Source organism: Microtus oregoni, unplaced genomic scaffold, assembly GCF_018167655.1.
Source record: "Microtus oregoni isolate MIOR12 unplaced genomic scaffold, Mior012 000012F_ref0000307, whole genome shotgun sequence".
NCBI classification, from domain to species: Eukaryota; Metazoa; Chordata; class Mammalia; order Rodentia; family Cricetidae; genus Microtus; species Microtus oregoni.
Window position 1 is genome coordinate 48,005,902 of NW_024543071.1, and position 27,451 is coordinate 48,033,352.

Genomic DNA, 27,451 nt, shown 5'->3' on the forward strand with positions numbered 1-27,451 from the left:
TTTGAGGGTGGGGTTGGCCACATACACCTCCAGCAAACCTTCTTCATGAACCTGCCCCTCCCACCTAGAAAGAATCCACCTAAGGGAAGAAAACAGGTTGAGCCTACACAACCACAGCCCAAAGTGGGGCTGAGTTCAGAGAAGACTGGCCCAGGGCAAAACTGATTGCTGCTGGGCCCTGCAGAAGTCCATCCAAATCCACAGAAACAGGTCTGGGTCCTTCCTGCTCACAGGCAAGCCTCACAGCAATGACAAGATGACACTGTCCTTGCCCCGGGGGAGACAATGCAAACCTCAGCAACAGGTACTGGTGAAAGGCAGAGAAGTGTGGAAAAACAGTCAAGGATACTCCAGGAGATTCCCGTACCTCCACACCCCACTCCCCCATCCCCATGGAATGGACATGAGGCCGGCTAGTCACACATCTGCCTTTATTGTAAACAGCAGTTGGGACACTTGTAGCAATGGTAAAAAATTAATTTACAAAAGCAGGGACTTGGTGAAGCTGCCTGGTGGGTACCTGGAAGAGGAAAGCAGAGTGCAGAATCAAGAATGAGACCAATGACCTTCTACACCCCCCCCCCCCCCCCCCCCCCCCCCGTAGCCCTGTGTTCCTTGAGCAAGGGCTATGCAAGGGGTCATCTGTTTGGTGCTCATCTCTTACTTCCCAGATCCTTTCTAAGTCATTAGTATAACTTGAAAGAACACAGATGTAAAAACACAGGTAGCCCTCACCCGCATGCCTACCAAGAGCAGCCCAAGCTTGAGTGAGGCCTTGAGTAATATGGAGAACTCAGAACTGACACACCAGATCACACAGAGGACTGGGGAGAGTGTTTCAGTCTCCATGAATCAGGAAAGAGAGGACCCACTGATATGGCTGGAGGAGGCTTCTTCAGGAATGTACCATCTTGTTACTACAGCTCTTACCCTTGGGGACTTATACGTAGATGCCAACCCAGAGCAGGAGGAAGAGGACTCCAAAGCCCATGAAGAGTGACGCCACCAAGGAGATGAGGAGCTCTTTGTAAATGTCACGAGTGTACTTGGTGGAGGTGACCTCGTAACTAGGAGGACTGTTAAGGAGAAGCCAAGAGAGCTGGCGCACACCTTTAATCTTAGCACTTGGGAGGCAGAGGCAGACAGATATCTGTGAGTTTGAGACCAGTTGTCTACAGAACTAGTTCCAGCACAGTCAGGGCTACACAAAGAAACTATCTTGAAAAACAAACAAACAAACAAAGAAAAACAAACCAAAAAAAAAAAAAAGCAAAAAGGAGAAGCAAAGATGGACTACAGCGCAGGCACTGTCTAGGACCACTCAACATGGGGAACACAGGCTAAGGGCTTCCTGGAGGCTTGTCTGGCTTGGTGCTGCCAAGCAGAGGGGACCAAGAGATGACACAGGCCCTGATGTTCCATACCATACCTCTAACACCCACGAGGGAAAGAAGACCACAGTAGTTAGGCCAATCACCTCTAATCACATCTCACAGTACAGCTAATACTGACGCCACTTTCTGACACTTGAACACACCCCTGCCTAAGACCTTTCTGCTGGGTTGAGAGGTGCAGTCCCAGCACTCTCCAGAGGCAGAGGCAGTGAACCTCTATGAGCTTTCAGGTCAGTCATGTCTGCACAGTGAGACCCTGTCTCAAAACAACCCCCCCTAAATATCAACAAACCTCCTTTCGAAACTTAGTTCAGTCTCAAGAGCAAACAGCTAACTTGAGATTGGAAAGTGAGGCCAAGGCTTGCCTTTCCCTATATTCACCTTGTCCCAACCCCACCTCAAAGGGAAATGTAGCAGGGTGCAGTTACCCAGTGTGGTTTCTCTCTCAGTTCTTAGGCCACTAACTCTAGCTCCCTGGCTGCTCAGTAAAAGGATACACGAAGAACCAGGCGGTGAAGAACATGCCAATGGCCAGAAGTACCACAGTCAGGTGTGGGAAGACGGCTGGGTTGACAGGGCTGGTATACCTACTCATGGCCTCGAGCTCCTAAGGAAGAAAGGAGATCAATTTTAGTTTCAATCTGGGCAGACCCTGGAGCAGCCATGCAATGCGGAAGACTGTTAGAGGCACACCTCAGCCTCAGAAATGCAGAACTCCTTCAAGTAATTCACTATGGGAATGGAAATTACAATAATTTTATGTGTGTGTATGCTTGTGTCTATACACATATATATGGATATATGTGTGTGCATTTAAAAATTTTATATTACATTTATCTACTCTGCATGTGTGTGGTGCAGGTTATCATCGAGCACATGGGAGGTCAGAGGACAACGTCAAAAGTTGGTTTTCTCCTTCTACTATGTGGATCCCAGGGACTGACCTCAAGTCACCAGGCTTGACAGCAGGTGTATTAACCTGCTGAACCATTTTGCAGATCAGCCTCCCTACTCACTTTCTTTTCAAATTTGTGGAGGTCAAAGGACAACTTTCTGAGAGTCATCTTCTGCTGTGTTTGAGGCGAGGCCTCTCTCATTTCTGTTTTCTGGGTCACTGTGACATGCACTCCAGGTGAGTTGGCCCTCAGGCTTCTGAGCAGGTTTCCTGCTTCCATTTTCCACCTTGCTATATGAGTCCTGGAATTACCACACCTGGCTTTAAAACTAATGTGGATTCTAGGATCCCCACTTAGGTTGTTAGACTTGTATGCCAAACCCTCTTACCCACTGAGCCATCTCTCCAGCCTTACAATTACAAGTAGGGACGTGGCAGACTTTGTGGTAGAGCATTTGCTTTTGCATAGTGTGTGCCAAGTCTTCGGTGTGAGCCCCAGGACTGAGAAAAAAACAAACAAACAAAATAACAAAAAAGCGGAGGCTACAGCTTTTCTTTCGGCGAGATAAGAAGAGCAGATGAGGGGCTGGAGAGATGGCTCAGTGGTTAAGAGCACTGGCTACTCTTCCAGAGAATCATGGTTCAATTCCCAGTTACCACATGACAGCTCACCACTGTCCACAACTCCAAGAGCCAACATCCTCAGAGACAAAATGCTGATGCACATAAAATGAAAATAAGAAAGAAGAAGAAGAAGAAGAAAAAGAAGAAGAAATGCAACTGAGCTAGGGGCTCAGGCATACAAAGGGATAGAGACTCTTAGGACTTTCTAGAGAGTGATCACTAAGACAATCATGGATCTGTATGAGAAAAAAACACATAAAGAAAACGCGTGCTGGGTTGGAGAGATGGCTCAGAGGTTAAAAGCACTGGCTGCTCTTTCAGAGGGCCTGAGTTCAATTCCCAGCAACCACACAGTTGCTTACAACCACCTGTAATGAGATCTGGTGCCCTCTTCTGGTGTGCTGGCATACACACAGACAGAATATTGTATACATAATACATATACATAAGTTAAAAGAAATACATACATAAACTTAAAAGAAAAAAAGAAAGAAAGAAAAAGCTTGCCCACAATTTCCATTGCTTTTGGACTTGTGTCCAGACTCTAAAGCACTAATCTGTGCAGGAAGCCAAAACCTAGACCACTACACAGATATCAAGCTCTAATTCAGGAGCACTTTTTTCACCACATTAGGAGGGAACCACAGGGATCTTCTGGCAGAAGATAACTGGTGATAATAGCTTTACTGAATCACTGGGGTTTGAGTTAAGTAGTTATACCAGTATTTGTTTCATAGGTCTGATGCGTAATTGGAGAAAGACTTATGATAAATGTTGACACATCTGGTTTACTGCCCCGCATAAAGTAACTGCTCAATAGGTATTTGTTTCCTTCCTAAGACTGCAGAGAAGCTCATGAGATAATGCCCGTGAAAGGGATATAAACGTAAAGTTCTGTACAAATGTTAACTTCCATTGTCACTTGCCAGCCAATGCTTCTAAAGTCCAGAACATAACAACTCCAGAGGAGTAAACTGAACCCATTGTTCTAAGAGACACAGGAATTCAATTCAGTAAACAATTATGTCCCCCGTGCCCCCCTAAAAAAGTCAAAGACAATTGCTGCCATTTATGGAGCCTCCAATTGCAGGCCCAGTGTTTGACAACAGGAATACAAAGATGAATAGACATTATCCCAGAACTAAATGCACGTCAGATGGTGGTCACTAGGAGGCGTGGCAAATAAAAGAGAAGTCCATGAAACGTGGCAGGAGGTGTACAGAGACTGTGAGAGCTCCCAGAAGACAGACAAGTGCCTATGAGGGTTTCAAGTGTTTCACCAGGTAATGACATACATCCAAGGGCCTTGCGAGATGAGTTCGGCAAGGGAAACTTTCCAGATAGAGATAACTGATCAGAAGAAAGATAAATAAAAGCGTGAAGGTATTCAAAGTGCACCCTACGCCCCTCAGCCTTATAATCAACAATATCATAAGCCCATTGTGATGGAACCCTCTGTCTGAGAAATCCATGGCAAGGGGCTTGCTGTCCCCGTCCCCAACTCAAACACGGCTCCAGCAGCGACCCACCCTCGGGTCACGGAATGCTAAGAACTCCGCGAAAGAACGCGATGTGGATCGGGAACCCAGGGATCCTGGCCCACAGCCCTGTCAGCAGCTCCCACCATCTCACCATTTTGCCCCGCACACGATAAACCACCGGTCCACCACCGGAAGAACACGTCGGCAGAAGCAAGCGCGTTAAGCAAAAGGAAAAGGATGTGGTCCCTCGCGCGTGGCATTGTGGGACTTGTAGTCCTGCGGTTTCGGCTGTAGAGGTGACTGGGACTATGAGGACTTGGTTCGAGGGCCTGCGGTCGGACTATGGGAGAGGGTAGTGCAGGGTCTCTGTTTTAATCCATTTTTCCCGGAAATAAGACCCACCATGAAAGCTGCTGTCGGAAGTGACGGAGCCAGTACTACATTTCCCAGAAGGTTGTTCGCGGCGGGCGGGTCACGTGATTGGAGCGCGGGCTTTGGAAGGCGAAACGACTTCGCCTCAACGTCAGAAGAAGGGGTCGTGACTGTCCTGAGTACGGTGGGGTCGCCGGAGCACCGCTAGCTGCAGAGGCCTCGTGCGGTCAAGGTAGGGTGAGGCCTCGCGGAAGCGGCTCTGAGAGCTGCGAGGACCGCGGGTGCAGCAGTAGGCGGCCCCGGCCTTGGACCAGTCGCGCTGCCCCGAGTCTCTCTCTCTGCAGCGGTACGAAGGTGATAACCTTTCCCTATGAGGACCAAGGCTCTGTACCAAAAACGCTAGAAACGACTTGTTCAGTAGTCCCCTTTCGTGCCTGCGTCTGCGGGGTACTGCGAGAGGAAGACGGCTACCAGGGTATTACTAGGTTTGGGGGAGAAATGGGATTCGAGAGAGGCGACGAGTTTGTTAGCTTGCAGTTCGGAGGGGAACTCTGAAGCAGAACTTCAGTCCACCGGAGAGACCACAGCCTGTTTCTCTGAGGGCCCTTGTGACGAGTATGGAGCTCCGAGGAGGTTTTGTACCACTAAGGAAATGACATCAAGAAACCCTGCTTTTTCTTGTTGTTGTTTATAGACCAGGCTGGTTTCTTTTTTGTTATTTTATGTTCATTGATGTTTTGCCTGCATGTGTGAGGGCGTCAGAAGCCCTGGAACTGGAGTTAAAGACAGGTATGAGCTGCCGCATGGGTGCTGGGAATTGAACCCGTCTCTGGTAGAGCAGCCAGTGTTCTTAACCATTGAGCCGTCTTTCCAGCCCCTGAGACACTTTCTTTTATTTCTGGCTGTGGGAGGTGTGGGAAAAGCCCTAAAGACATTTCTGGAGAAGGGAAGTCTGAAAGATTCATTTCATTTAAGGCTTTGCTATCTGGACAGAACAAGTTCCCCTCTGACACGATGGGGACCGTCTGGTACTCATTCTAGCAAAGCAGTAAGTGAGGCGTGAAGCAGAGAATTGAATGGGGGAACATCAGCACAGCATCTGGTGATGTGTGCTTCCATCCGGTGTGTCGGTTGACTGGTTCTGCAAGGCAGAAATGGTTCTTATTTTACAACTCAGACCACAGAATAAGTGATTTAATTGTGTTTCACAGAGCTGAAGATGTGGCACAGTGTAGAGAACTTGCTAGAACTAGCATGTGTGAGTTCCTAGGTCAGTCCACATTGTTTTGGTTTTGTTTTAAATTTAACTTTATTTTATGTGCATTGGTGTGAAGGTGTCAGATCCCCTGGAAGTGGAGTTAGGGACAGTTGTGAGCTGCCATGTGGGTGCTGGGAATTGAACCCGGGTCTTCTGGAAGAGCAGCCAGTGCTCTTAACCACTGACCCATCTCTCCAGACCCTAGTTCCCATTGTTACACAAGCTCAACACACCAAATGGTTTCACGGGTGGTGGCCGGATTCCAAGTTGGGCTTTTGGGGCTTTGTTTTGTTTTTTGAGACAGGTTTCTTTGTGTAGCTTTGGAGTCTGTCCTGGAACTTTCTTTGTAGAACAGGCTGACCTGGGACTCACAGAGATACGCCTCACTCCCAAGTGCTGGGATTAAAGGCATGCATCGCCACCACCCGACCCAAAGCTGGGCTTTTTATTTGATTTCTGGGGATTCAGTCTGGATTTTCATCCTTGCTAGGCAAAGCTGCTGTTCCAGTGAGCTACATTCCTCAGCCCTAAGGCTGAACTTTTGCTGCTTGTATTCATAGGGGAACCTCAATAATATAAGCCAGGAAGAAGTGAGAAAGGTTGGCAGGAGGAAGACACAGCTGAACAAAAGAGAGAGGCGGGGCTTTCAATTAGGCTTCCATACTCTACAGGTGCTATGCCTGCTGAGATGTTTGCATCCAGGAGGGGGAGTATAAGTGTCACTTAGGTTTCAGGAAGACACCATGAAGTAAGGTTGGGAACAATTAGAAGAATTGATAGGATTTTCCTATTGTATGGCAGTACTATCATTGGACAAGCATGACGGTGTTAGTAAATTACCTCTTAGAAAATTCTTTTATTATGCGTTTAACACATTAAAATATGACTACTGATACATGCAGATTTCCCCTCCCTCCCAAGATAGGGTTTCTCTGTGTGTATTCCCAGCTGTCCTGGCTCTCACTTTGTAGACTAGGCTGGCCTCGAACTCACAGAGATCCACCTGACTTTGCCTCCCAAGTGCTGGAATTAAAGGTGTGCACCACCACCCGACACATAGCAGATATTTTTGCTTAAGTTGGATTCTCTTTCCCAACTTAAGTTTTTGTTTGTTTTTTTGAGACGTGGTCTTACTGTAACCCTGGCTGGCCTGGGACTTGATATATTGACTAGGCTGGCCTTGAACTCAAATTCTCTGCCTTCCAAATGCTGGGATTAAAGGTGTAAGTCACTAGTGTCTCAGGAGGCAGAGATAGTCATATCTGAGTTTAAGGTCAATCTGGTCTATAGAGCATATTTCAGGACAGCCAGAGAGCTGTTGTTACACATAGAAACCGTGTCTCAAAACAAGAAAAATCTTTAAAAGCCAGGCATAGTCATACATATCTTTAATCCCAGCACTCAGGAGACAGAAGCAGGCAGATCTCTGAGTTCAATGCCAGCCTGGTCTACAGAGCTCATTTGAGGACATCTGAGGCTACATATAGAAACCCTGACACCACCCCCCCAAGGCATGTGTTATCACTCATAACTGGCCCCCCTTTTCTTTTATTTAAAGTCCATTTAAAGAAAAATATTAGATGAAGGAAAATTCTATTTCAGTTGGAAGGGGAAAAATTGTGAGGATAGTTTTGAAATCACTGCCCTAGGAACAATCTGATGGAAATTTTGAACTACAGAATTGTAGTATTGGGCTCTGACTACAGCTTGCCAGCTCCTAATTCAGGTCATGTTGGAGGAGTCATGAGGTTCATGGTTCAGACTTAGTGTTGGAAGAAAGTACAAACAGGAAGACTTCAAACTCCTCCAGCATCTTGCTAAAAACAAACTCTTAGGTGCTGAGGGAGATTCTGAAGGGAGGGCTAGAGCATGTGAGATGGCCACTTGGTCCTCATTCAGAAGTGTTGCATCAGTTAGACATCTGTAGGGAAATAATAAATCAGACATAGCCAGTTTGCATAGCTGGTATTTACCTGCTCTTGAGGGCTCACTTCTGCCATTATGATCCTTGATGCTGATGAAAGTTGAAGTCATTCTTTGCATGACAGATTGTGCTATTGTTATTTGGAGCCCTTAAGTTATCCAAGAACATCCATGGTCTCAGTTCCCGAAGCACCCAGATCAGCCCCTGATGCTTAGGAGGCCTGCTTGTTAATTGGGTGTGCTGTAGATCTTGAATGATGCATCTTGTTCACCCTTGCATCTTCTGCTCTGCTGGCTTGAATGAAGTCCTGTTGTGTTTCATGTTAAATTTGATTAAACGTGAATTTGGTGAATGCTGCCAGGTATAGTCTTTGTTCCTTTTGTCCTCCAAGATCCCCTTCTTATTTGTCTTTCTTTGTTTTAGCCATTGTTCCTGTGTTACCATGGGAATTCAAGGCCTTGCCAAACTGATTGCTGATGTGGCTCCCAGTGCCATCCGGGAGAATGACATCAAGAGCTACTTCGGTCGCAAGGTGGCCATTGATGCCTCTATGAGCATTTACCAGTTCCTGATTGCTGTTCGTCAGGGTGGGGATGTGCTGCAGAATGAGGAGGGGGAGACCACCAGCCACCTGATGGGCATGTTCTACCGTACCATCCGCATGATGGAGAATGGCATCAAGCCTGTATATGTCTTTGATGGCAAGCCACCACAGCTCAAGTCAGGTGAGCTGGCCAAACGCAGTGAGAGGCGCGCCGAGGCCGAGAAGCAGCTGCAGCAGGCTCAGGAGGCTGGGGTAGAGGAGGAGGTGGAAAAGTTCACAAAGCGGCTGGTGAAGGTTACCAAGCAACACAATGATGAGTGCAAACACCTGCTGAGTCTCATGGGCATCCCATACCTTGATGCACCCAGTGAAGCAGAGGCTAGCTGCGCTGCCCTGGTGAAGGCTGGCAAAGTCTATGCTGCAGCCACCGAGGACATGGACTGCCTCACTTTTGGCAGCCCTGTACTAATGCGACATCTGACTGCCAGTGAGGCCAAGAAGCTGCCCATCCAGGAGTTCCACCTGAGCCGAGTCCTGCAGGAGCTGGGTCTGAACCAGGAGCAGTTTGTGGATCTCTGCATCCTGCTGGGAAGTGACTACTGTGAGAGCATCCGGGGCATTGGGCCCAAGCGGGCTGTGGACCTCATCCAGAAGCATAAGAGCATCGAGGAGATCGTGCGGCGGCTGGACCCCAACAAGTACCCCATTCCAGAGAACTGGCTCCACAAAGAAGCGCAGCAGCTCTTCCTGGAGCCTGAGGTGCTGGACCCAGAGTCTGTGGAGCTGAAGTGGAGCGAGCCGAATGAAGAAGAGTTGGTCAAATTCATGTGTGGTGAAAAGCAGTTTTCTGAGGAGCGAATTCGCAGTGGGGTCAAGCGGCTGAGTAAGAGCCGCCAGGGCAGCACCCAGGGCCGTCTCGATGATTTCTTCAAGGTGACTGGCTCTCTCTCCTCCGCCAAGCGCAAGGAGCCAGAACCCAAGGGACCCGCTAAGAAGAAAGCAAAGACTGGGGGAGCTGGGAAGTTTAAAAGGGGAAAATAAATGTGTTCTCCCCCTCCACTGTCCCTCGACCCCAGGATGTCTGCTTTATACCCTCAGCTAGAACACTCTTCTTTTGGAATGGAGTCTACTTCTTCCCAGAACTACCCTCCAGAGCCTTTCTTGATCTTGTGGCAGGAAGGCCACAGCTTCACTTTTCCTCATTTTTAACTCAGGAATGACATCAGACTCAAACCACTTCTCAGGCAGGTTAGTGGACACTGCAGCCATTGTTTGGTGAAACTGAAGCAAAGCAGCACATTTTAAAGAAGGAGGAGATAAAGGTAGTTTGGGGTGGGAGTGTGTGGAGGAGATAATATCCCGGCTGGCCAGCTGGTGGATGGGAGGTGACTGTAGACCTCGACTGCTCTTTCCGATATCACTACCCCGAAAGACAGCCGTCAGCCCAGGCTTAGCTGATGGAAGGGGCAAGTGGAGAGGAGTCTGACTGACAGTGGTTTTGATGACTGACTGGCTGTCTTGTGGGCAGAAACTTGAACTTGGGGCTGGTGGGTCTACAGTAGTATTTCAGGGGGTAAAAAGGCAGTGTTTTAGCGTTTGGTTTGTAGTTTTGTTTAGTCCCGTTCTCTCCAGTGCTGGGCATTGAACCCAGGGCGAGGCAAGCAAGCATACCTGACCTGTAGCCCCAAGAGACACTGTTCTGATGGCCTTTCTGAGGCAATCAATTGAATTGAAGCTTTGGGGAGAAGCAGCTGTTGTTCATGTGCTATTTCTAGTTTAAAAGATGTGAAGAGGAAAAAAAATCAATAAAATTATAAAAGTGACCAGAATGTGGTGTCCTTTGAGGACGTTTGAAAACAGACTTGGGATTGCCCTGGTAACAAGTGGTTTGTTTGAGAGTGACCACAAGGTGGTGCCATACCCCATGTAATGTGGCCTCAGCAGCTGTGGTGGCACCAGCCTTTTGTACTTGGGAGCTTGCATAGCTTGAATGGATTTCACATGCTCCATCTACTCTCTGAAGTAAAGGAGTCTCTTTGAGCAGTCTTTGCCGTTTAGATCAGCTTTCTCATAATGTCCAGGCGTGAACAGCTGCCGTTCAGAAACCTTGTTCCTATTACATTTCAGGTTCTTAGGATGAATGTTTGAAAGCTTTAGAGTGCGGGTGCCTTAGTGTTCTCTAGAGAAATAACGGAACGGATAGAATGAGTTATATGTATTGAAAGGGGTTCATTAGAGGGTCTTACAAGGCTATGGTCCAGGTAGTCTAACAATGGATGCCTGACAAAAAGGCCAAGAACTCAATAGTCCAGTCCACAGGGATGTTTCAGCTGGTCCTCAGTCTTCATGAAGACTACTAAAGAAATGGGTTCTTGGGCTGGAGAGATGGCTCAGCAGTTAAGAGCATTGCCTGCTCTTCCAAAGGTCTGGAGTTCAATTCTCGGCAACCACCTGGTGGCTCACAACCATCTGTAATGAGGTCTGGTGCCCTCTTCTGGCCTGCAGGCATACACACAGACAGAATATTGTATACATAATAAAATATTTTTTTTTTTTTTAAAAAGAAACAGGTTCTAGCACTGGAGGAGGAATGCCTCAGGGAGAGGGTGGGCAGACAAGGAGCAAATGCTTCCTTTCACGCCCTTTGTGTGGGCTGCCACTAGAAGGTGTGGCCCACATTTAGGGTAGGTCTTCCTATCTAAAATCCTAGCCCAGCTGCTTGGGTTTTTAGTTTATTTTAGATTGACAACCATGGTCAGCCATTGCAGCTGGTAAAACATAGTGGGGAGCTAGCCTTTAGTTCTGATCTTAACAATTCTGTAATAGCACACAGCTTTAAATTGAAATTGTCCCGACAGATTGAGTAGAAGATAGATACTATTGGTTTTCAAGTCGTTTAATATTGTTATATGGTGGGGACAGGTGTGTGGGGGCACATGTGGAGGTCAAGACAGATTTCTGGGATCTTCCTCACTGCATCTTAGGAAGACTGAACCAAGTTGTCAGGGCTTTTTCACCTTCTGTGTCATTGCACAATGGTTTCAGTGTCCACCCTAGTGCCCCCCCCCCCCCCCCCACTACAGCACATACACACACACAGGGTCTCGCTGTGTAGCCCTGGCTGGCCTGGAACTCAAGTAGACCAGGCAAGCTTTGAATTAATATTTTCTAGCTGAAGTCTTCGGTGAAGGTAAACACTGTAATATTGTATCCTGAAGGCATAGAGAACTGGCTTTGCCATAGTAAAGCTGCATTAATTTGATTCTAGACCTGTAGTGGCCGTGAGCTAAGGAACTGCCAAGACTGCATTCACTACACAGCACAATGGCTTTTAGGAGCTTGTACCCTGTGGCCCGCAAGCATTTAGAGTTCTGGCTTGCTTCTTTAGATTTGAACTGCTTAGCCTTTCCTCAGAGTGTGCTGCTCTGTGCTTAGACTTGTGAATGCTCTGATGTTTTCACTGTTTAAGCACAGTGGAGCGTTTCAGAGGCATTGCTCCACAGTCTGAGGCAGCATTGGTGAAGAGATAGGCAAACAGGACTTACAGGCATAACCACTTCAAAATCAGAAACAGGCTTCAGTGGAAAGTTGAAGGACCGGAGGGTGAGGACATCGAATGGTGACATCTGTGGGGGTCTGACAGTACCGCAGCGAGTGGCACAGCATCTCCACAAATGGGTACCACGGAGGAACCTGGCTTTGTCAGCCCATCCTTGCATAGTTAATCATGATCCTTCTGCTCAGGTTATACAAGGGAACTGGCAGTGATCTGTGTTACAGCAGCAGCACCAGGGAATAGTGTGTATTGATATGTTTATGTACCTGTATGTTTGAATGTCAAAGGCCAGAGGTCGGTATCAAGTGTCCACCTTAGTCACTCCATCTTACTTTTAGCTAGCAAACTCCAAGGATACGGCTTCCCCTATGCTGGATTGTAGACCTCCACATCTGGCTTTTACATGGGTTCTGGGGAATCTGTCCTCTTGACTGGACAGAAAGTGCTTCTCCAGCTGAGCCAGCTCTCCTGCTCTGCACCAGGGAACCTGGCACGCACGTGCAGACAAGCAGTGTAATTTTAAATGAATAACAACATCCTTTGGTCCAAATTAATTTTTATTTTTTAGTTTAATCAGGATTTAGTAATGAATGACATTGGCACACACATATGCTGACATTAGGCCCAAGTGAAGGAAATGCCTTCGGCCAGGAAGTAGAAAAATAAAGGTAATAAAGATAAACATGGATGCTGGAGCTAACAAAGTTACGGGGAAATGTTTTGCCACTATCTACATACGCAAAAGTGACATTCCCTCAACCCTATTTTCTTATCTCAGCAATGGAGTTGAGGCACCTCACTTTACCACTGCAACATTGAGTCCTGTCACTCCATGTCCCTTGTGCCTGCCTATGCAAAGGCCACAGTGAAGGCTGAGGAAGGCCACAGTGGTTCAGGTGCTCTGAAGACCTGGTCTGGTACAACTGAGCTCAGCCTGGCAGCTAAAGGCTCAAAGCCAGTGGGCTTGACAGGCTGGTAGTGTCACAGCCTTGCCCCAGGTGGCCAGGAGCAGGGATGGGAAGGGACAGCACCTATTCTGGAGGGAGGGAGGGAGCCAATAAAGATTTTCCTATCCAGCCTGCTTCAGACAGGTTTTCCAGCAGGGCCAGCCCCTGGGAAAGATCTGAGCTTCTACAACCTCCCCTCCCTGGGCATTGTCATAGAAAACTTATGGAACCCTGCTTGTCACCCTACTGTACCCCCACAGAAAATTTAAGGAATCCTGCTGGTCACCATACCATACCCCAACATCTTTAACACAAACACCCTCATCTTGACCATCTGCCATTTCTCCACAAACGTGCTTTTTGCTTTGCCTTCTGCTTGAGGTTCTCTAATTCCAGATGGTTAATACGGTTGAACAGGCAATGAAATAATGCCCGTGGGTTTGGGGAACGGGAGCACACATGTGGATGTGCAGGAGTTCAACTTCCCTGGGCACACTCCTATGTTCTCTGGGAGAGTGAGTTTAATTTTCATACCTTTTATAAAACCAGATTACAAAACCCTATTTCATTGTTAGACTGACAAGCTTTGTCAGAAGTTACCTAAATTCTTGGCTGGCCTCCAGAAGAATAAGACACTTGAACAAGCAGAGGAGCTGCCTTGCTGGAGCAGTGGCGGCATGCATAGACCTCATTGGTACTAACTTTATGGTTTGTGACATGGGATCGTGCTACACAATGCTGGAACGTGACACGGGGAATATGGAGGGACATGTCTGCTTAGAGCGCTGACACTTTCGTGATGGAAACCTCGGCCATTTGTGCTGATGGCTGTTTTCTGGAACTCAGAATTACAGGCTGTGACATAAAAGGAAACTGCAGGTATGGGAGCCTAATTTGTCCAGGAGGAGGGAAGCCCCTTCCTTGCTTGTGTATTCCTTGGGAACTGGTTAAAAGAGGTGAATCAACAGATGTAACTCTGTCATCCATTTTGTCAAGAGCTAGGATCTCATGTTCTCTCTGAAACCTGGATGGAACAGGAAACCAGAATTACTCATGCCAGGATCCTCCAGGGTCAAATACCTCTCAAACCACAGCCCTGGCCTTTGCCCTGCCTACAGCTTCTCCCAGCAGTCAGAGGCAGACATGGTCACACACAGCTCTCAGCAGCAAGCTAAGCTGGGCAGGGAACTGTGCCAGGTTTCAGGATGCTATGCATGAATGCCCCCTTTCTAAATCTTGTTCAAAGGCCAAGAGACTAATGGAGAGGGTAGAGAGTGGAGACATAGCCTAGTGAGATAAGAGGGGGGTTCTAGGGTGAGGTTCCTGCTTCGTGCTGGGTTCCATTGGGCCACCATTTACCTCTGCCGAAGTACAAGAAACAACAGAACATCTTTATATCCCTACCTCAGCAGTTTTCCCCTCAAGTTTGGTACTCAGAAGGCAAAGGGGGCAGGTATGAACACAAACATCTACATCCCCTAACCCCTTGAACATTCAATTCATAATGGCATTGTTCCTCCAGCTCCGACTGCTTTGACTCCAGCTGTCCTCTTCTCTCCTGGATGGAGGACTGCTGCTGCTATTGGTGAAGATACGCCTCCAACCAGAGCTGCCCCGACTCCTTCAGTGAGCTGGAGGGACAACAGGGGCGGACAGGGAGGGAGGTGGGGGCTGAGTCATCCACCTGCAGACATGTCCTCTTCCCCTCACGTGCTCCCCCACCCCGAAGAAGCTAGCCTGGTCACAGACCAATACCACCCTGCCGCTGCCATGGTGATGCCACTGCAGATGACCAGGAACACCCCCCCCACACACACACACTCCATGCCACACCACCCTCTGTTGTTCCCTGCTGCTAATTCCCCAGGTTCATACTCACTAAACAATGTCAGCGAAGGCTGAGAGTAGGGGCTTGGTCTTGTACTCGATGCCGTGCTTGGTGCACAGGGATTGCACCAGAGGTGCCACTTTGTAGTAGTTGTGTCGTGGCATCGTGGGGAAGAGGCTTCAGGGACAGCAGGGTAGTCAGTGGCTTCTGCTCCTCTGCCCCTCCCCCACCCTCTGCTTCCCGGGTCTCCCCACTCACTGGTGCTCGATCTGGAAATTGAGGTGGCCACAGAACCAGTCGTTGAAGGCTGACTGCTCAACATTACAGGTTGCCTGCACCTGGGAGAGAATTAAGGGATGGTGGTTTCCATGTCACTGTGCAGTCTTCCCTAGGGAGGCTGTCTGAAACTGTCCCTACCTCTGGTCACCTCCTTCAGTGGGAGATAGCTCCAGCCAACACGGCAATGCTGTCTGGGGAGACTAGTTTTGGCTATCACTGCTCACCACCCACCCTTTTCAGAGGCATGTCCAGGTCCTCCAAGTGACTGTCCCTTACCTGGGTGGAGACCCAGTCCACATTCTGGTCATAATCGATGTGCATGGGGATATGGTTCATCTGTGTCACCCACACAAACCAGACGCTCTCCAGGAGCCTGTTGAATATGACACACAGCCACAAATAGTACAAGTAGAGCACTGAGTTCTTATTCCCCAGTAGCAACATCAGCCCGTGACTCTCCCAAGGCCCCACTCCCAAGACCCCAGCATGGCCCCCAGACCCATCAGCACCTGTACTCTCCCTGCCAACTGCTACATTCCATCAGACACTACCTGACAAGGAAGAAAAGCCCCAGGAAGCCTTTCAGCCCCACCAGGGGCATGTAAGTGACGAGGAAGCGGACATAGAAGCTGAGCATCCAAGCCAAGTCCTGCAGGGCAAACAGGAGGGTGGCACTGTCCCAGTAGCTGCTGCTCCCTTCTCCCCCTCCCCATTTATCTGCTGTAGTCACCACCTCTCCTGGTGTGTGTGATGGCACTCAGTGATCCTAGTGGTCATCCAGTCCCCTGTCTGTCCCTTCACAGGGGCCCCCAGTCTCTCTGGGTACAGCACCTCCCCACGCTGTCTAAATGCTGCCAGATAGATGTCTCAAGACCCCACTGTCTGCCACTGTGTTGATGGAGTGGAAGCTCCAGGTCCTTTTCTGCAGTGAACCAAGCCCCATACTCTTCCCACGACACTGGGCCCTCTGCACTGTGTTCAGCATCCAAGCTCACACCTCGGGTCCCAGCTTGTCTGCTCAGAGCCTGTCTTCCCCACATCCTACGTCTGCGAGCCAGCCAGACCCCTTTGGGGATCCCAGAGCCCCTTCTGCTTGCATGTTTTCCCTTGGGTCTACTACTTTCAGCTCCATCCTACATTCCCCGAGAGCAGGGACCATCCCCCTTTGTTTTCCACAGAGTTCCTGGAGTGCTGTGCAGCTAGGGAACCCCAGGAGACTGGCCTCGTGAAGCCTGACATGGGGAGGCAGGCCACACATGAGCCCAAGCCACTTAATCTCATCTAGAGAGGAGAATCTCCACCTGATTCTACTCTGCTCTTGGTTGGACTTGGAGACAGTCTCTGTGCCCCAGAGGGCACACCTTTTCCCGGACAGGGTACTGGAAAACCTGGTGTGTGGGGTTTGAGGGCCGGGGATACTCACCATCCATTTCTTTCGCTTAAAAACAAAATAGAAAACATACGACTGGAAGAAGAGAGTCACCAAGGCTGGGGGGCCAACTGGGGAGGAAAAGGAGACAGGGAGGAGGTGTGGGCAATTGGGGTGAGAGGACTGCCATGGCAAGATGAACCACCTCCCCCCAACCTCCTGTCACCCCTCCCCACCGCCTTAATGCTCCTCAATTAACTGCAAGCCATGGGCGTTGAGGGTGGGCACAAGCCTAGAGAAGGCCACCTCTGCAAGAGGATGCCAGGGAGACTGATGGCTGGGAGCAATATCCCTTCCTCGTGGAGGAGGGCACGGGGAAGCTTAAGCCTCAAGCATGGCATGTACTCTACTGCGGTCCACAGTGCCTGGACCATAGCCCTGCCCCTGCAGTCCTGTCATGTTCCTGCTGTTCCACTAAGCAGGTCAAAGGGCAGGGGAGGAACTCCGCTGACCCTTCACAGTCTGAGGCATACCTGATGCTCCTCCACCCACGGCATGGCAATCTCCATCCATAGCTTCTTCAGCTTGATATGCCAGACTCTAAACTTCCTTTCCCCCCTCCCTCCTCCCTTCCTGCTATGTGTCCAATGTGTGTGTGTGTCTGAGTGTGGGCCAGGGCACACATGTTGAGGTCGGAGGACACACACACACTGGGGCAGAGGTGGTGACTGCGTACATTGATCCTCCTTCCACTGTGAATTTCAGGTATCAAGTTCAAGTTGCCAGGCTTTTATCAGCTAAGTGATCTCACTGATCTTCCATCTTCATCTTTTTGAGACAGGGTCTCTCACTAAATATGAAGCTATTCTGATTGACCCATACCCAGTGCTGGGATTACAGGCATGTGCCACCACCCCTGGATTTTATGTTGTGTTCTAGAGATCCAAATTTGGATCCTCATGTTTGCACAGTAAGCCCCAGGCCTAAAATAATAATTATTATTATTTTAAAGACAGGGTTTCTCTGTATAGCCATAGCTGTCCTCGAACTCAGAGATCCGTGATGTGGGAGTCTGCTGTTTTGTGTTGATTTCATTGGTTAAATAAAGAGAGTGCCTTGGCCCTTTAAGAGGACAGAAAATTAGGTAGGCGGAGTAGACTGAACAGAATGCTGGGAGGAAGAGGAAATGAGGTAAGACGCCTCAGACAGACTCGATAGCTCATCGCCAGGGCACACGCGATGAAGCTCCGACCCAGGATGGACTTAGACTAGAATCTTCCTGGTAAGCGCACCTTGGGGTGCTACACACATTATTAGAAATGGGCTAGTCCAGGTGCGAGAGTTAGCCGAGAAGAGGCTAGATATAATGGGCCAAGCAGTGTTTAAAAGAATACAATTTGTGTGTTGTTATTTCGGGTAAAGCTAGCCGGTGGCTGAAGCTGGGTGGCAGAATGCAGCCCACAGCTCCCACAACAGATCCGCCTGCTTCTGCCTTCCTATTGCTGGAATTAAAGGTGTGCACCACCATTGCCCAGACTAAAATTATTTTTATGGAAGTCTTTATTCAACCCTGTAACATGTCCAGCTTTCTCTAGAAGAGACAGCCGGCAATAAGCAGTTCAAATAAATTCCTTAAATTCTTCCCCTCTCTTGCTTTAAAAACCTGGAGCCCTTGCAGGTGCGGTGTGTCTTGTGCCTGTATAGCAAGTTTGAAGCCAGCCTGAGCTACATAAGACCCTCTCAAACAAAGCCAAAACAAAACAACAAAACCTATAAAAGTACCCCCTGGTTCCTAAAACTTGAAGTCTTAAAGGAGTTTTAAACCCAATTTTGGGCATTTTGCAGCAGGCTTTTAAAGCAGGGAATAAATGAGCAAAACTTCTGCTCGGTTGCAGTATTCCTTCTTAGGTGCCACCGCCCGGAAAGTCATCCTAAGTGGCCCCACCTTTGTGTGACGAGGTTTAAGACAAGGTCTAAAACCAAATCAGGAGTCCCCTGCTGACTACTCAGTTTCTCCCTGGAAGCTAGGATAAGACTGGAGGACTAAGTTTGTCCCCCAACACAAATGACCAACCAAGCATTAGCCCATTGACTTTACTCAGTAGGCAAGGGCATCTCCTCGCAGAGGGGGAATATCAGCAGGCTGAACTTTCTCCTATGATGGGGGAGAGTCTTCTGTTTTGTGTTAATTTCATTGGTTAAATAAAGAGACTGCCTTGGCCCTTTAATAGGACATAAAATTAGGTAGGCAGAGTAAACAGAACAGAATGCTGGGAGAAAGAAGCTGAGTCAAGGAGTTGCCATGATTCTCACTCCCGACACAGCCGCAGGTTAAGATCTTCCCTGGTAAGCCACCTCGTGGGCTACACAGATTATTAGAAATGGGTTAGGTCAATATGTAAGAGCTAGCCAATAAGAGGCTGGAACTAATGGGCCAGGCAGTGTTTAAAAGAATACAGTTTCCGTGTAATTATTTCGGGTAAAGCTAGCCGTGTGGGCGGCCGGGTGCCGGGGACGCAGCCCGCTGCTCCTATTACAACACTCCTAGGCCCACCCTGGGGGAGCCTGCTCCTGCCCTGGGCCCCCCTCCCTGTGGCTGACACTCACTCAGGAAGAAGTACTTGTGCTGATGGTTGTATGGCATGTACTTCTTCTTTTGTTTCCCAAGCTGTGAAGGAACAAACACAAGTCAGCAGCTAGACATCCATGTCCCTCCCCACACAGAGCCCACCCCATATGGAGCCCTCCCCACACTGAGCCCCTCCCCACACTGAGACCCCAGCTTTCCCTGCTTAGACGCTAAGGCCTGCTTAGGAACCTTCAGCTAGCTGCTGCCATTGAGAGGCTCTGGCAGGCCCAGCGCCTAAAGCAAGTGGCCCTGGATAGTGACCTATGAGTGTACCATGACAAAGAACACACAGGAGTGTACAGGATGCTAGTCTACAGGGTTCTTGGTGGCTATCTAAAGTCTCTGCCGCATGGTTTCCAGGTTCAATCCCCTCCTGCTTCTAGTACTCTTTGGACTTCAGTGTTTCTATGGAAAACTATTTTTGGCCCTGTATGGGTCTTTTCACCACGATCTTTTGGACTCCTTGTCTTTTTCTTAAATTTTATTTTAGTGTATGGGCGTTTTGCCTGCCTGTGCACCACTTGCATGCAATGTCTGTGGCGGCCAGAAGCGGGCAGCAGACCACCTGGAAGTGGAATTACAGATGGTGGTGAGCTCCAGATTGAGTCCCGGGACTCAAACTCAGGTCCTCTAGAAAAGCAGCCAGTACTCTTAACCACTGAGCTATCTCTTGACCCTCTCTTGGACTCTTACCTTCAACCTGAACTTCATCCCCCCCCACTTGAAAGTTTATTAACATCTATATGTAGAAAGGCTACCTGGAACAATCTGGCAGTCTGAAGGTCTTGGCAAAGCTTTGCTCACTGGGTAGGTTATTTTTTTTTTTTTAAGCCACAGACTAAACAGACTGGCTGGGAGCCACCAGGCCACTCAGTCAGTCCAGAGCCCCTCACATAGGTTCACATATGCCCTGCTGTCTCACTCCATGGTTCTGGCATTTCTTGCCCCAATTAGTTTTGGTGACCTCAACCCAGAGCACAGTCTGGCTTATCCTCTCACATATCCACAAACGAGTCATGAAAACTGTACTCTTTTCAAGGCACTCTGGCTAGATGAAGCAATCTTCCTGAAGTCATGGCATCATTCAGCAAGCCCTGGAGGCGTGGGGACAGCAGTCTCCCAGCCACCGTTTGACGTGCCGACAGCAGAGGGAATAGTATCAAGTTCTCGCCTACGCACATCTTGTAATCCGTGGATATGAAACTAGTGATACCTTTGTAAGCAGAGTTCAAGATAATTTACAGATTACAGACAGGAGAGCAGGCCTGGTTTCCTTTGGGGCCTGGTACCTGAACAAAGAGAAGTACCAGGAGTGCAAAAATCCAAAGACAAGTGTCCAAAACACAGGGCACAGCCAGAACCCTTAGGCTAGGTTACCCAGGTCCTCAGAAAGCCCTGGTAAAGCCGAAGGTGTGTGTAATCTGCTCTGTAGCCCAGGCAGGCAGGCTCTGAACTCACTTGTAGATGGTCTGCTTGGTGTTTGGTGGTTTTGTCCAGGGGTGGGAAGTGAACTGCGGATGTAGTTACAGAGGCAAATGAGGCAGAGATGGGCCAGGAGTGGTGTGATGTGCTCCCCAGGGGACTATGCTGCATGCATGGTCACCAATGCAGTGATGCCAGGAGGTGCAGCCTGCTGGGAGTCAATGAAATCACCCCATCCGCCCCCCCACCACCACAAGGGACTCATGTGAGTCCCAGGGGACCCTAGTGAGTTTCCTGTCGAGAGTGAATTGTTTTAAAGACAGCAAGAAAATCTGCTTCTTATCTTCACCCAACTGCTTTCACAGCCACTCCCAGCCAAAGTCCCCCATCTGTCACAAGGCTCTTCCTTCCCAGAGGTCAAATTGATAGGGCTGCTCCATCTTGAACTTTCAGTCTCCCAAAACAGTGAGCTCGATATAGGATATAAGATATTCGATACAGGAATTAGGATATAGTCTGGAGACAGGTACGCAAACCGCGCAGTATTATTAACCAAGGAGATCCCATAGAAGGAAAGCACCCCTCTTGGTTGGTGGGGCAAATGGGAAATTGTCGTGGAAAGGAACCCTGTCCACGGCTGCTCCCTCAGTCAGTGATCAAGTGCCACTATGATCTGCCCCACTGTGCTTAGACTCTCAAGAGGTCTGAGGGCTACAGGGCAAAGTGTCCCCATGTACCTCCTTGTTCTCCAGGAGTGCTAGGAGGCAGAAGTCACTAAACCAGGGCATTACTATCTAGTTAAGCTGTCCCAAGAGACCAAACCAAGCCCACACTCATCCATTTTCTCTCTCTCTCTCTCTCTCTCTCTCTCTCTCTCGGTGGGGGCAGGGCAGGAGGCGAGGTGTGTATGTGTGCAGGTGTAGGGGGAGTGATGGCTCTCTACCTTGTTATTATTCGTGTTTCCTAATCAATCTTTGATATCCTTCTATTTTGGGCTCTCGTGGATTCACATAAGGTTGCCTACAGCAGGGTATATCCAATATAAGCGACAGAAACACCAAGTGCAAGGGGGTGGCTTTCTAGAGAAGGGGTGTCAAGCAGCACCCTGATGAGGTGCCTAGTTATGTCCAAAGATGAGCAGGGCCTTGCAAAGAATGTCCTGTCACCCACTGAATCCTTTGCAGAATGGGGTACCTTCGTGTAGTAACTGTTTGCTGACTGATTCTGTCCTGGACAGAAAGGGTTTACAGCCTCTTATCCTCTTATCCTCCACAGCTTCCAGAAAGCAAGAGCCCTAGAGTCCAGTGTCTGCTCCTACCTTCACTGACAACACTTTCCCTATGCCTGCAGAGCAGGCCACTCTCCGTGCCCCTCTGCACGGATACCCAGCTCACCTTCACAGAAAGGACCTTCCCCAAGGCGAATAAGTGGGGATGCATCCTGATATCTGGGTCTTTGCCGAAGCAGTTGGGCTTGGCGTGGTGCTGGAAGTGCATGTGGTTCCACCAGCTGGCAGGAGCCCCCTACAGAGAACCGCAGATGTGAGTGAGAACCCAGCAGAGGATCCTGGGTCAATTCTTAGCCCTCACATGGCAGCTCACAACTGTCTGTGACTCTAGTCCCAGGGATCTGATGCTCTCCTCATGTGTGACATACAGACATACATGCAAGCAGGGTACCCATACACATATAACAAACAATTTTTAAAGAGAAAGAAAACCCAGGGTCACGGGCACTTCTCCCACTGTGAATTACTGGAGTTTGGGGGAGCCCCATCAGGTCACTGACCTTCAGGTGGCCAATCACGAAATGATGTAGCAGGTGGTTCCATGTAGAAGTGCTGAAGACTGAGAGGTGCCCAAAGTCATGCTGTAGCCAACCTGCCTGGGCCTGAAAGAGAAAGGTTAGCGCCCAGAACAGCCTGCACCTAGGGCCCCTTCACAAACCTCAGCAGCCCCTCAGCCTCTCCATACTGGATTGGCGCACAACCTCAAGGGAGCACACTGGTATAAGCCATGGAACCTGGGTCCCAATTCCCTCTTGTCCACTGGGTCACATGTAAGTGGAGGCAGACCACAGTCCCTTCTTCCCTCTGAAATGCCATGACTTAGGATAGACTAGCATCCAGAATACAGACTGCTAGTCCAAACCCTGGTGCTGGACCATGATAGGCATGCTGGGTGATACCAGTGGTGGGAAAGGAGCCAAACGTTGGTTCTTAGCATACACGGAGTGTGGCGGAACCAGAACCTGAGATTTCAGAGAATAAACTTCCCAGGAAGAAGGGGACCTAGGAAGAGAAACTGGAGGGACTGTGAGCACACCAGAACCCGTGCGTGACTAAAGAGCAGATAAATGTCACACACAACAGAGTGTGTGTTCTCTCCCTGGGCCAACTCTCCCGTGGATCTTCAGATCCCAGGCAGAATTCTTGCCCTGATGTTTTCCCTAGGAATCCCAGGAATGCCAAAGGCACTCACCTGAGCTGTACCGAGCAGCACTGCACAGAGGAAGAAGGGCACCAAGGATGTCCCAAAGATCCAAAGAATGAGCCAGGCAGCCACATCCAGGAGTAGGATGTGGAGCAGGGTGAGCAGGAAGAAGAGTCGGTTGGCCTTCAGGAGGCCCATGCGTTCCACCATGGCCCGCAGCTCCCTGAACTCATCAGTCAGCGCTTTCTGTGGAAGAGTGGAGCATTAATTCTTCCCAGCAGCACCCTAACCCTCACAGAGAACCTCTTTAGGAGGTGTCTGTGGGAAGTTCACAGTCTTTGACAAACCCTGATGGGGAAGGATGATCTGATAGAAGCAGCTACTATGAATTGTATCATGTCCAGCTGCTAAGCAGACTTAATTTGGGTCCCCATTATGTGGTCTGTGGCTCTGGAGCTTAAACTCTCTGAGCCTCTATTTTCTCATGTATACATACGTGAAGATTATTATATTAGTTTACACTGGCACATGGTACTCAGTAAATAGGTCTGCTGTTGGTGATGGCAGCATTGGAAGAAACATAGGTTCCTGCTCCAGTGGGCTTATCACCCTAAGGCTCTTTGAGATTCCCAAGAACTGTCACCTGTGGTCCTATGCAGGCACCTGCCCCCCTCTCCCTCCACAACCAAGTCTCCAAACAGCAAACTGGGCCTCTCACTCACATTCTTGGTTGGTTCATGGCTGGGCTGCTCCGGAGCCAGTTCTCCGATCAGAAGAGAGTTCATATGCTTTCTTACAAGGTCCTTGTTGATGTGGAACGCCATAAAAGGATCCTGCAAGGATGAGGAAAAGTCCATGAGGACCTTCCCAGCCCTCCAGGCTCCTAAGGGCCTTACACCAAAGGCCACCTCCCTCTGGCTACTGTACTGTCTGCTAGCCCCAGATCACCCAGCATGTAGGTTCCCACTGAAAGGGCGCTACACCAAAGAATGGGATGCCTCCCCTGGATGCCATGCGAAAGACCTGCCCAGACTGGCCTTCATGTCTACAGACACTTGGTGCAGGAGAGAAACAGCCTGCAGGGATAAGTGGGGTTATGAGGCTTTTAGTCCTATAGTACTTTCAACAAATTCTTTTCTTTCTTAGCTTCTCTATTGCATAATAAACAGTGATGAAGAATGAGAAAGACTCCTTATGCCAGAGCTGGGAAGCTGTTTCTATTTCTTTCTCTTTGACCACTCACTGCTCCAGGGTTAATATGGGTTATACAAGGTGGGTGGGAGGACCTTAGGCCTCAGGGAAAGAAGCTGCAAGTGGAGGCGGAGCCGTGGGCAGTGGCACCACACATTGAGACCAATCCCTGTCTTTGCCTGGGCTCCCAAATCACACTGAATGGGAAGCCTAGACAGAGCACATAGACTCCATAGCCATATGAGTCGGTGTAGGACTGCGCAGCCGCCTGGACTCTGTAGTGGTCACTACTCTATCTAGGCTCTATCTAGCCTGGTCTCTAAGGCTGTGTGGTGTTTTGTTTTATCAGACTGACCTCCACCTCTCAGCATCTAACTTCAAGGGCGACTTAATAGGAACCCTGTCACCCCGAAGCACGTTAGACTGGCATCGAAGGAATAAAGGGGAGACTGGGTTAAGGACTTGAAAGACAGATGAACCCCAAGGCAGGAATCCAACAGTTGGCAATCCCTGCCACAGAGCACTCTGCTCTAACTTTAGAGTCCCAAGGAGTAAGTCACTCCTAGTTCCACTCTCGGCTCTGAGGAAGAATATGGTCTATAAAAAGAACAAGCAGGGCCACCAGATAGAGGCTGGGGGTGCACACCTACTTGCCAGGCAGTAAGCTCCAAGGGAAAAGGGACACTATCCTGAAAGTGTCTCATCACCCGGGGGGCGGGGGTGTCCTCTAGCCGGAAAAAGTTGAAGACCTCCCTAGCCTACTGCCACGTGACCTCGCACTAAAGATCCGAGGACAGTTCTGGGATTCCAACCAGATGCAGATTCCCCCCCACTATAACACTTCTCAGGTTACGCACAGTGACTGATCCCCGCAGGCTTTCTTGGACGGGCGCAGGTTGGGACCCTACCCTCCAGGCTTCATAACGAATAGAGGGTGCCAAACCACAGGGTTCTCCGTGTCATCCCTATTGCGAGGGATCCTCCCGGGCTCCCTAGGTCAGACAAAGCTGCGTTCACCCTCCCAACCCTGAAGACAGAACGTGCCCCCTCTCCCTGAACCGACTCCTCCTTCGGCCACCCTAGGCAGCACCGCGGTTCGGGATGTCCAGCTCCCTTCTCGCCCAGCTCAGGAAACAACCCACGCCTGAGACTCCAGATGCCAAAGCACGGACGCTCAGCCAGTCCTTTGTTTGAGTGTGCTTGTCGCGGGCCTCCATTCCCAGTCTGGTCTCTCCCGTGCTTGCATCCAAGGTCCGAAGGTTTCTCTTCCCGCCATTGTCTCCCCTGGGGTGCAGACGCGCCCAATGCCCACGCTCACCGTGGCATCCTGGCCCGCGTAGTGGTAGAGGACAAGATGGCCCCCCGGGTGGCGGCGGATGAAGTCGCTGACGTCGTACACCTTCCGATCGATCACGAGCCACGGCTCCTTCTTTTCGGAGTGCTGAGCCACCTCCTCCCAAGTAAAATAGCGCGGTTGGTGGAGCTGGGCCGAGGCCGGGTCCGGGGTCGGAACCGGGTCGGGAGCCATAGCAGGCCGGGCAAAGGCAGCCAAAGCAGGAGAGGCACGCGCTCGGGGCCGCGGGACAGCGCACGCCTGCCTAGCGAGTTAGGGGAGCGTCAGGATCCAGAGAGCGCGCCCGGAGCCCGCTGTCTGCGCGCAGGCTTTTCGGTACCCTGGGCGCAGGGCAGCGGCGCGCGCCCCCATTGGTTGAGCCAAATGGCGTGGGGGTGCCAGCTCCGCCTCTTTCGGGCCAGCTAGGACTGACTCCCCCAGAGGGGTTTCTCCGCCTTTTAGCGGCCGTTCCGCGCCCCCTCGCGGATGCCAGAAAGTGATCACTAGGCGTTTCCACGTCTGACTCCGGTTTGGCTGAGCACTGTAGAAACTGACAGGATAACGGTTCCTGTGGGTGCGCCACAGCTTCCTGCAGCTGAGGCAGAGGCCCCAAGTATGCGTAGGAGAGCGTGGTAAGGGCATATGAAAAAGAAAATAGTTTGGAGACAGGTTCTTATGTAGCCCAGGTTGGCCTCAAACTCGCTACCTAGCTGAGAATGATCTTGAACTTTGGATCCTTCTGAGTTCTGAGTTTACAGGCACCCTGTTTTTTTTTTGTTTTTTTTTAAAGATTTATTTATTCCGTATATGACATTCTGCCTCCATGTATTCTCGCATGCCAGAAGAGGGTACCAGATATCATTACAGACGGTTGTGAGCCACCATATGGTTGCTGGGAATTGAACTCAGGACCTCTGGAAGAGCAGTCAGTGCTCTTAACCTCTGAACCATCTCTCCAGCCCCCCAGGCACCCTGTTTTATGAAGCGCTGGAGATTAACCTGTACATTGTTTATGCTAAGGCAAACATTGTATCAATCTCCGGCCCCAAGGAAACACTTGACAAATTAAATACAGAGCTCTGAGCAACGAAAGAACAGCCTGACCCAGTAAGACGTTCAGAGACCCCTTCCTAGGAAGGTGGGTAGGTAGTATGTGTGGACAGAAGAGGGGATTGACAGAAAGAAATAGCCTGGTTGACTATAGTTCCAAGTATTTGTCTTATGTGGATTTAGATGGGTTTGAGCATTCTGCAGCCGAGGCTACCAGAATTCTTTTCAGCTATTATTGGCCAACACTTTTGACTTAAAGAATGGATTGTTTAGAAACCAGATGGGTCAGCGTGATAAAGGTCCTTGATACCAAACCTGAAGACCTGAGTTTCATTCCAGAGACTCTCCTGGTAGAAGGAGAAAAACAGCTCCCACAGGTGTCCTCTGACCTCCAAGCACTCTCACAGACCGACGACGTGGAGGAAGGGGACTTAGGAAAGCAAGAAATGGAGAGGGAAAAAAGCTTTCTTGATGACAAAGTGTCTTGGGGAGAGCTGACTGGGACTGCTGCTTCAGGAGGCAAGTCGTTGATCATCTTAATTCAGTGGTATAAAGGGGATACTTCAGGAGTCTGGAGACCCCCACCCTGTATGCAGTTTGGAGAGCGCCACCTCCTGTGTGTGTGTGTGTGTGTGTGTGTGTGTGTGTGTGTGTGTTCCCATGCTCACGCACAAGTATGCAAGTATGTGTGGAGGCCAGAAGACAACCTCAGGAATGCCATCTACCTCCTTTGAGACAAGATCTCGGACTGGCTTGAAGCTCACCAGTTTGGCTAGACATGCTTGGCCATTGATACCCAAGGAACCCTCCTACCTCCGCCTCCCCAGTGTTGAGATCCAAGCACTTTGCCAATGTGTCTACCGTTTTACATGGGTTCTTCAGATCACACTCAGGTCCTCACCTTTTTAAAGGGAAATTCAAGC

At 49.6% G+C, this 27,451-nt stretch overlaps 3 protein-coding genes across 7 annotated transcripts; 1 reads left to right on the top strand and 2 right to left on the bottom strand.

The window, feature by feature from the left end:
- Nucleotides 1–414: 414 nt before the first annotated feature.
- Tmem258 (transmembrane protein 258) lies at nucleotides 415–4,679 on the bottom strand. 2 transcript variants are annotated; one of them, XM_041662105.1, is made up of 4 exons: nucleotides 4,546–4,679; nucleotides 1,892–2,001; nucleotides 931–1,067; nucleotides 415–520 (listed from the first exon to the last, which is right to left on the bottom strand). In XM_041662105.1, the coding sequence occupies exons 1-3, from the start codon at nucleotides 4,546–4,548 to the stop codon at nucleotides 941–943; spliced, it is 240 nt and encodes a 79-aa protein (XP_041518039.1). In that variant the 5' UTR covers nucleotides 4,549–4,679; the 3' UTR covers nucleotides 415–520; nucleotides 931–940. The 2 variants fall into 2 exon arrangements, with proteins under 2 accessions (XP_041518039.1, XP_041518040.1); XM_041662106.1 differs by lacking the exon at nucleotides 4,546–4,679 and adding an exon at nucleotides 2,383–2,389.
- Nucleotides 4,680–4,772: 93 nt separating this feature from the next.
- Nucleotides 4,773–10,315, top strand: Fen1 (flap structure-specific endonuclease 1). 3 transcript variants are annotated; one of them, XM_041662102.1, is made up of 2 exons: nucleotides 4,773–4,998; nucleotides 8,372–10,315. In XM_041662102.1, exon 2 carries the CDS (start codon nucleotides 8,391–8,393, stop codon nucleotides 9,531–9,533), a length of 1,143 nt encoding a protein of 380 aa, XP_041518036.1. In that variant the 5' UTR covers nucleotides 4,773–4,998; nucleotides 8,372–8,390; the 3' UTR covers nucleotides 9,534–10,315. The 3 variants fall into 3 exon arrangements, with proteins under 3 accessions (XP_041518036.1, XP_041518037.1, XP_041518038.1); XM_041662103.1 differs by having other exon boundaries at nucleotides 4,981–5,120; XM_041662104.1 differs by having other exon boundaries at nucleotides 4,990–5,112.
- A 2,277-nt stretch (nucleotides 10,316–12,592) lies between these two features.
- On the bottom strand, nucleotides 12,593–25,827 carry Fads1 (fatty acid desaturase 1). Of its 2 annotated transcripts, none has more exons than XM_041660877.1 (12): nucleotides 25,464–25,827; nucleotides 23,677–23,787; nucleotides 23,003–23,200; nucleotides 22,311–22,412; nucleotides 21,917–22,045; nucleotides 19,079–19,139; nucleotides 16,526–16,602; nucleotides 15,654–15,751; nucleotides 15,379–15,475; nucleotides 15,082–15,161; nucleotides 14,875–15,000; nucleotides 12,593–14,626 (listed from the first exon to the last, which is right to left on the bottom strand). In XM_041660877.1, exons 1-12 carry the CDS (start codon nucleotides 25,671–25,673, stop codon nucleotides 14,575–14,577), a joined length of 1,341 nt encoding a protein of 446 aa, XP_041516811.1. In that variant the 5' UTR covers nucleotides 25,674–25,827; the 3' UTR covers nucleotides 12,593–14,574. The 2 variants fall into 2 exon arrangements, with proteins under 2 accessions (XP_041516811.1, XP_041516812.1); XM_041660878.1 differs by lacking the exon at nucleotides 25,464–25,827 and adding an exon at nucleotides 25,288–25,420.
- Between the last annotated feature and the right edge of the window lie 1,624 nt (nucleotides 25,828–27,451).

Coding starts and splice junctions, on each gene's coding strand:
- Tmem258 (XM_041662105.1), bottom strand. Junction 1,068..1,891: donor TTCACCGCCTGGTTCTTCGT/GTATCCTTTTAC, acceptor CAGTCCTCCTAG/TTACGAGGTCACCTCCACCA.
- Fads1 (XM_041660877.1), bottom strand. CDS start 25,673: ATGGCTCCCGACCCGGTTCCGACCCCGGACCCGGCCTCGGCCCAGCTC. Junction 23,788..25,463: donor ACGCGGGCCAGGATGCCACG/GTGAGCGTGGGC, acceptor TCATCCTTGCAG/GATCCTTTTATGGCGTTCCA. Junction 19,140..21,916: donor GGAAGGTCCTTTCTGTGAAG/GTGAGCTGGGTA, acceptor GTTCCTTCACAG/CTTGGGAAACAAAAGAAGAA.
- Fen1 (XM_041662102.1), top strand. CDS start 8,391: ATGGGAATTCAAGGCCTTGCCAAACTGATTGCTGATGTGGCTCCCAGT.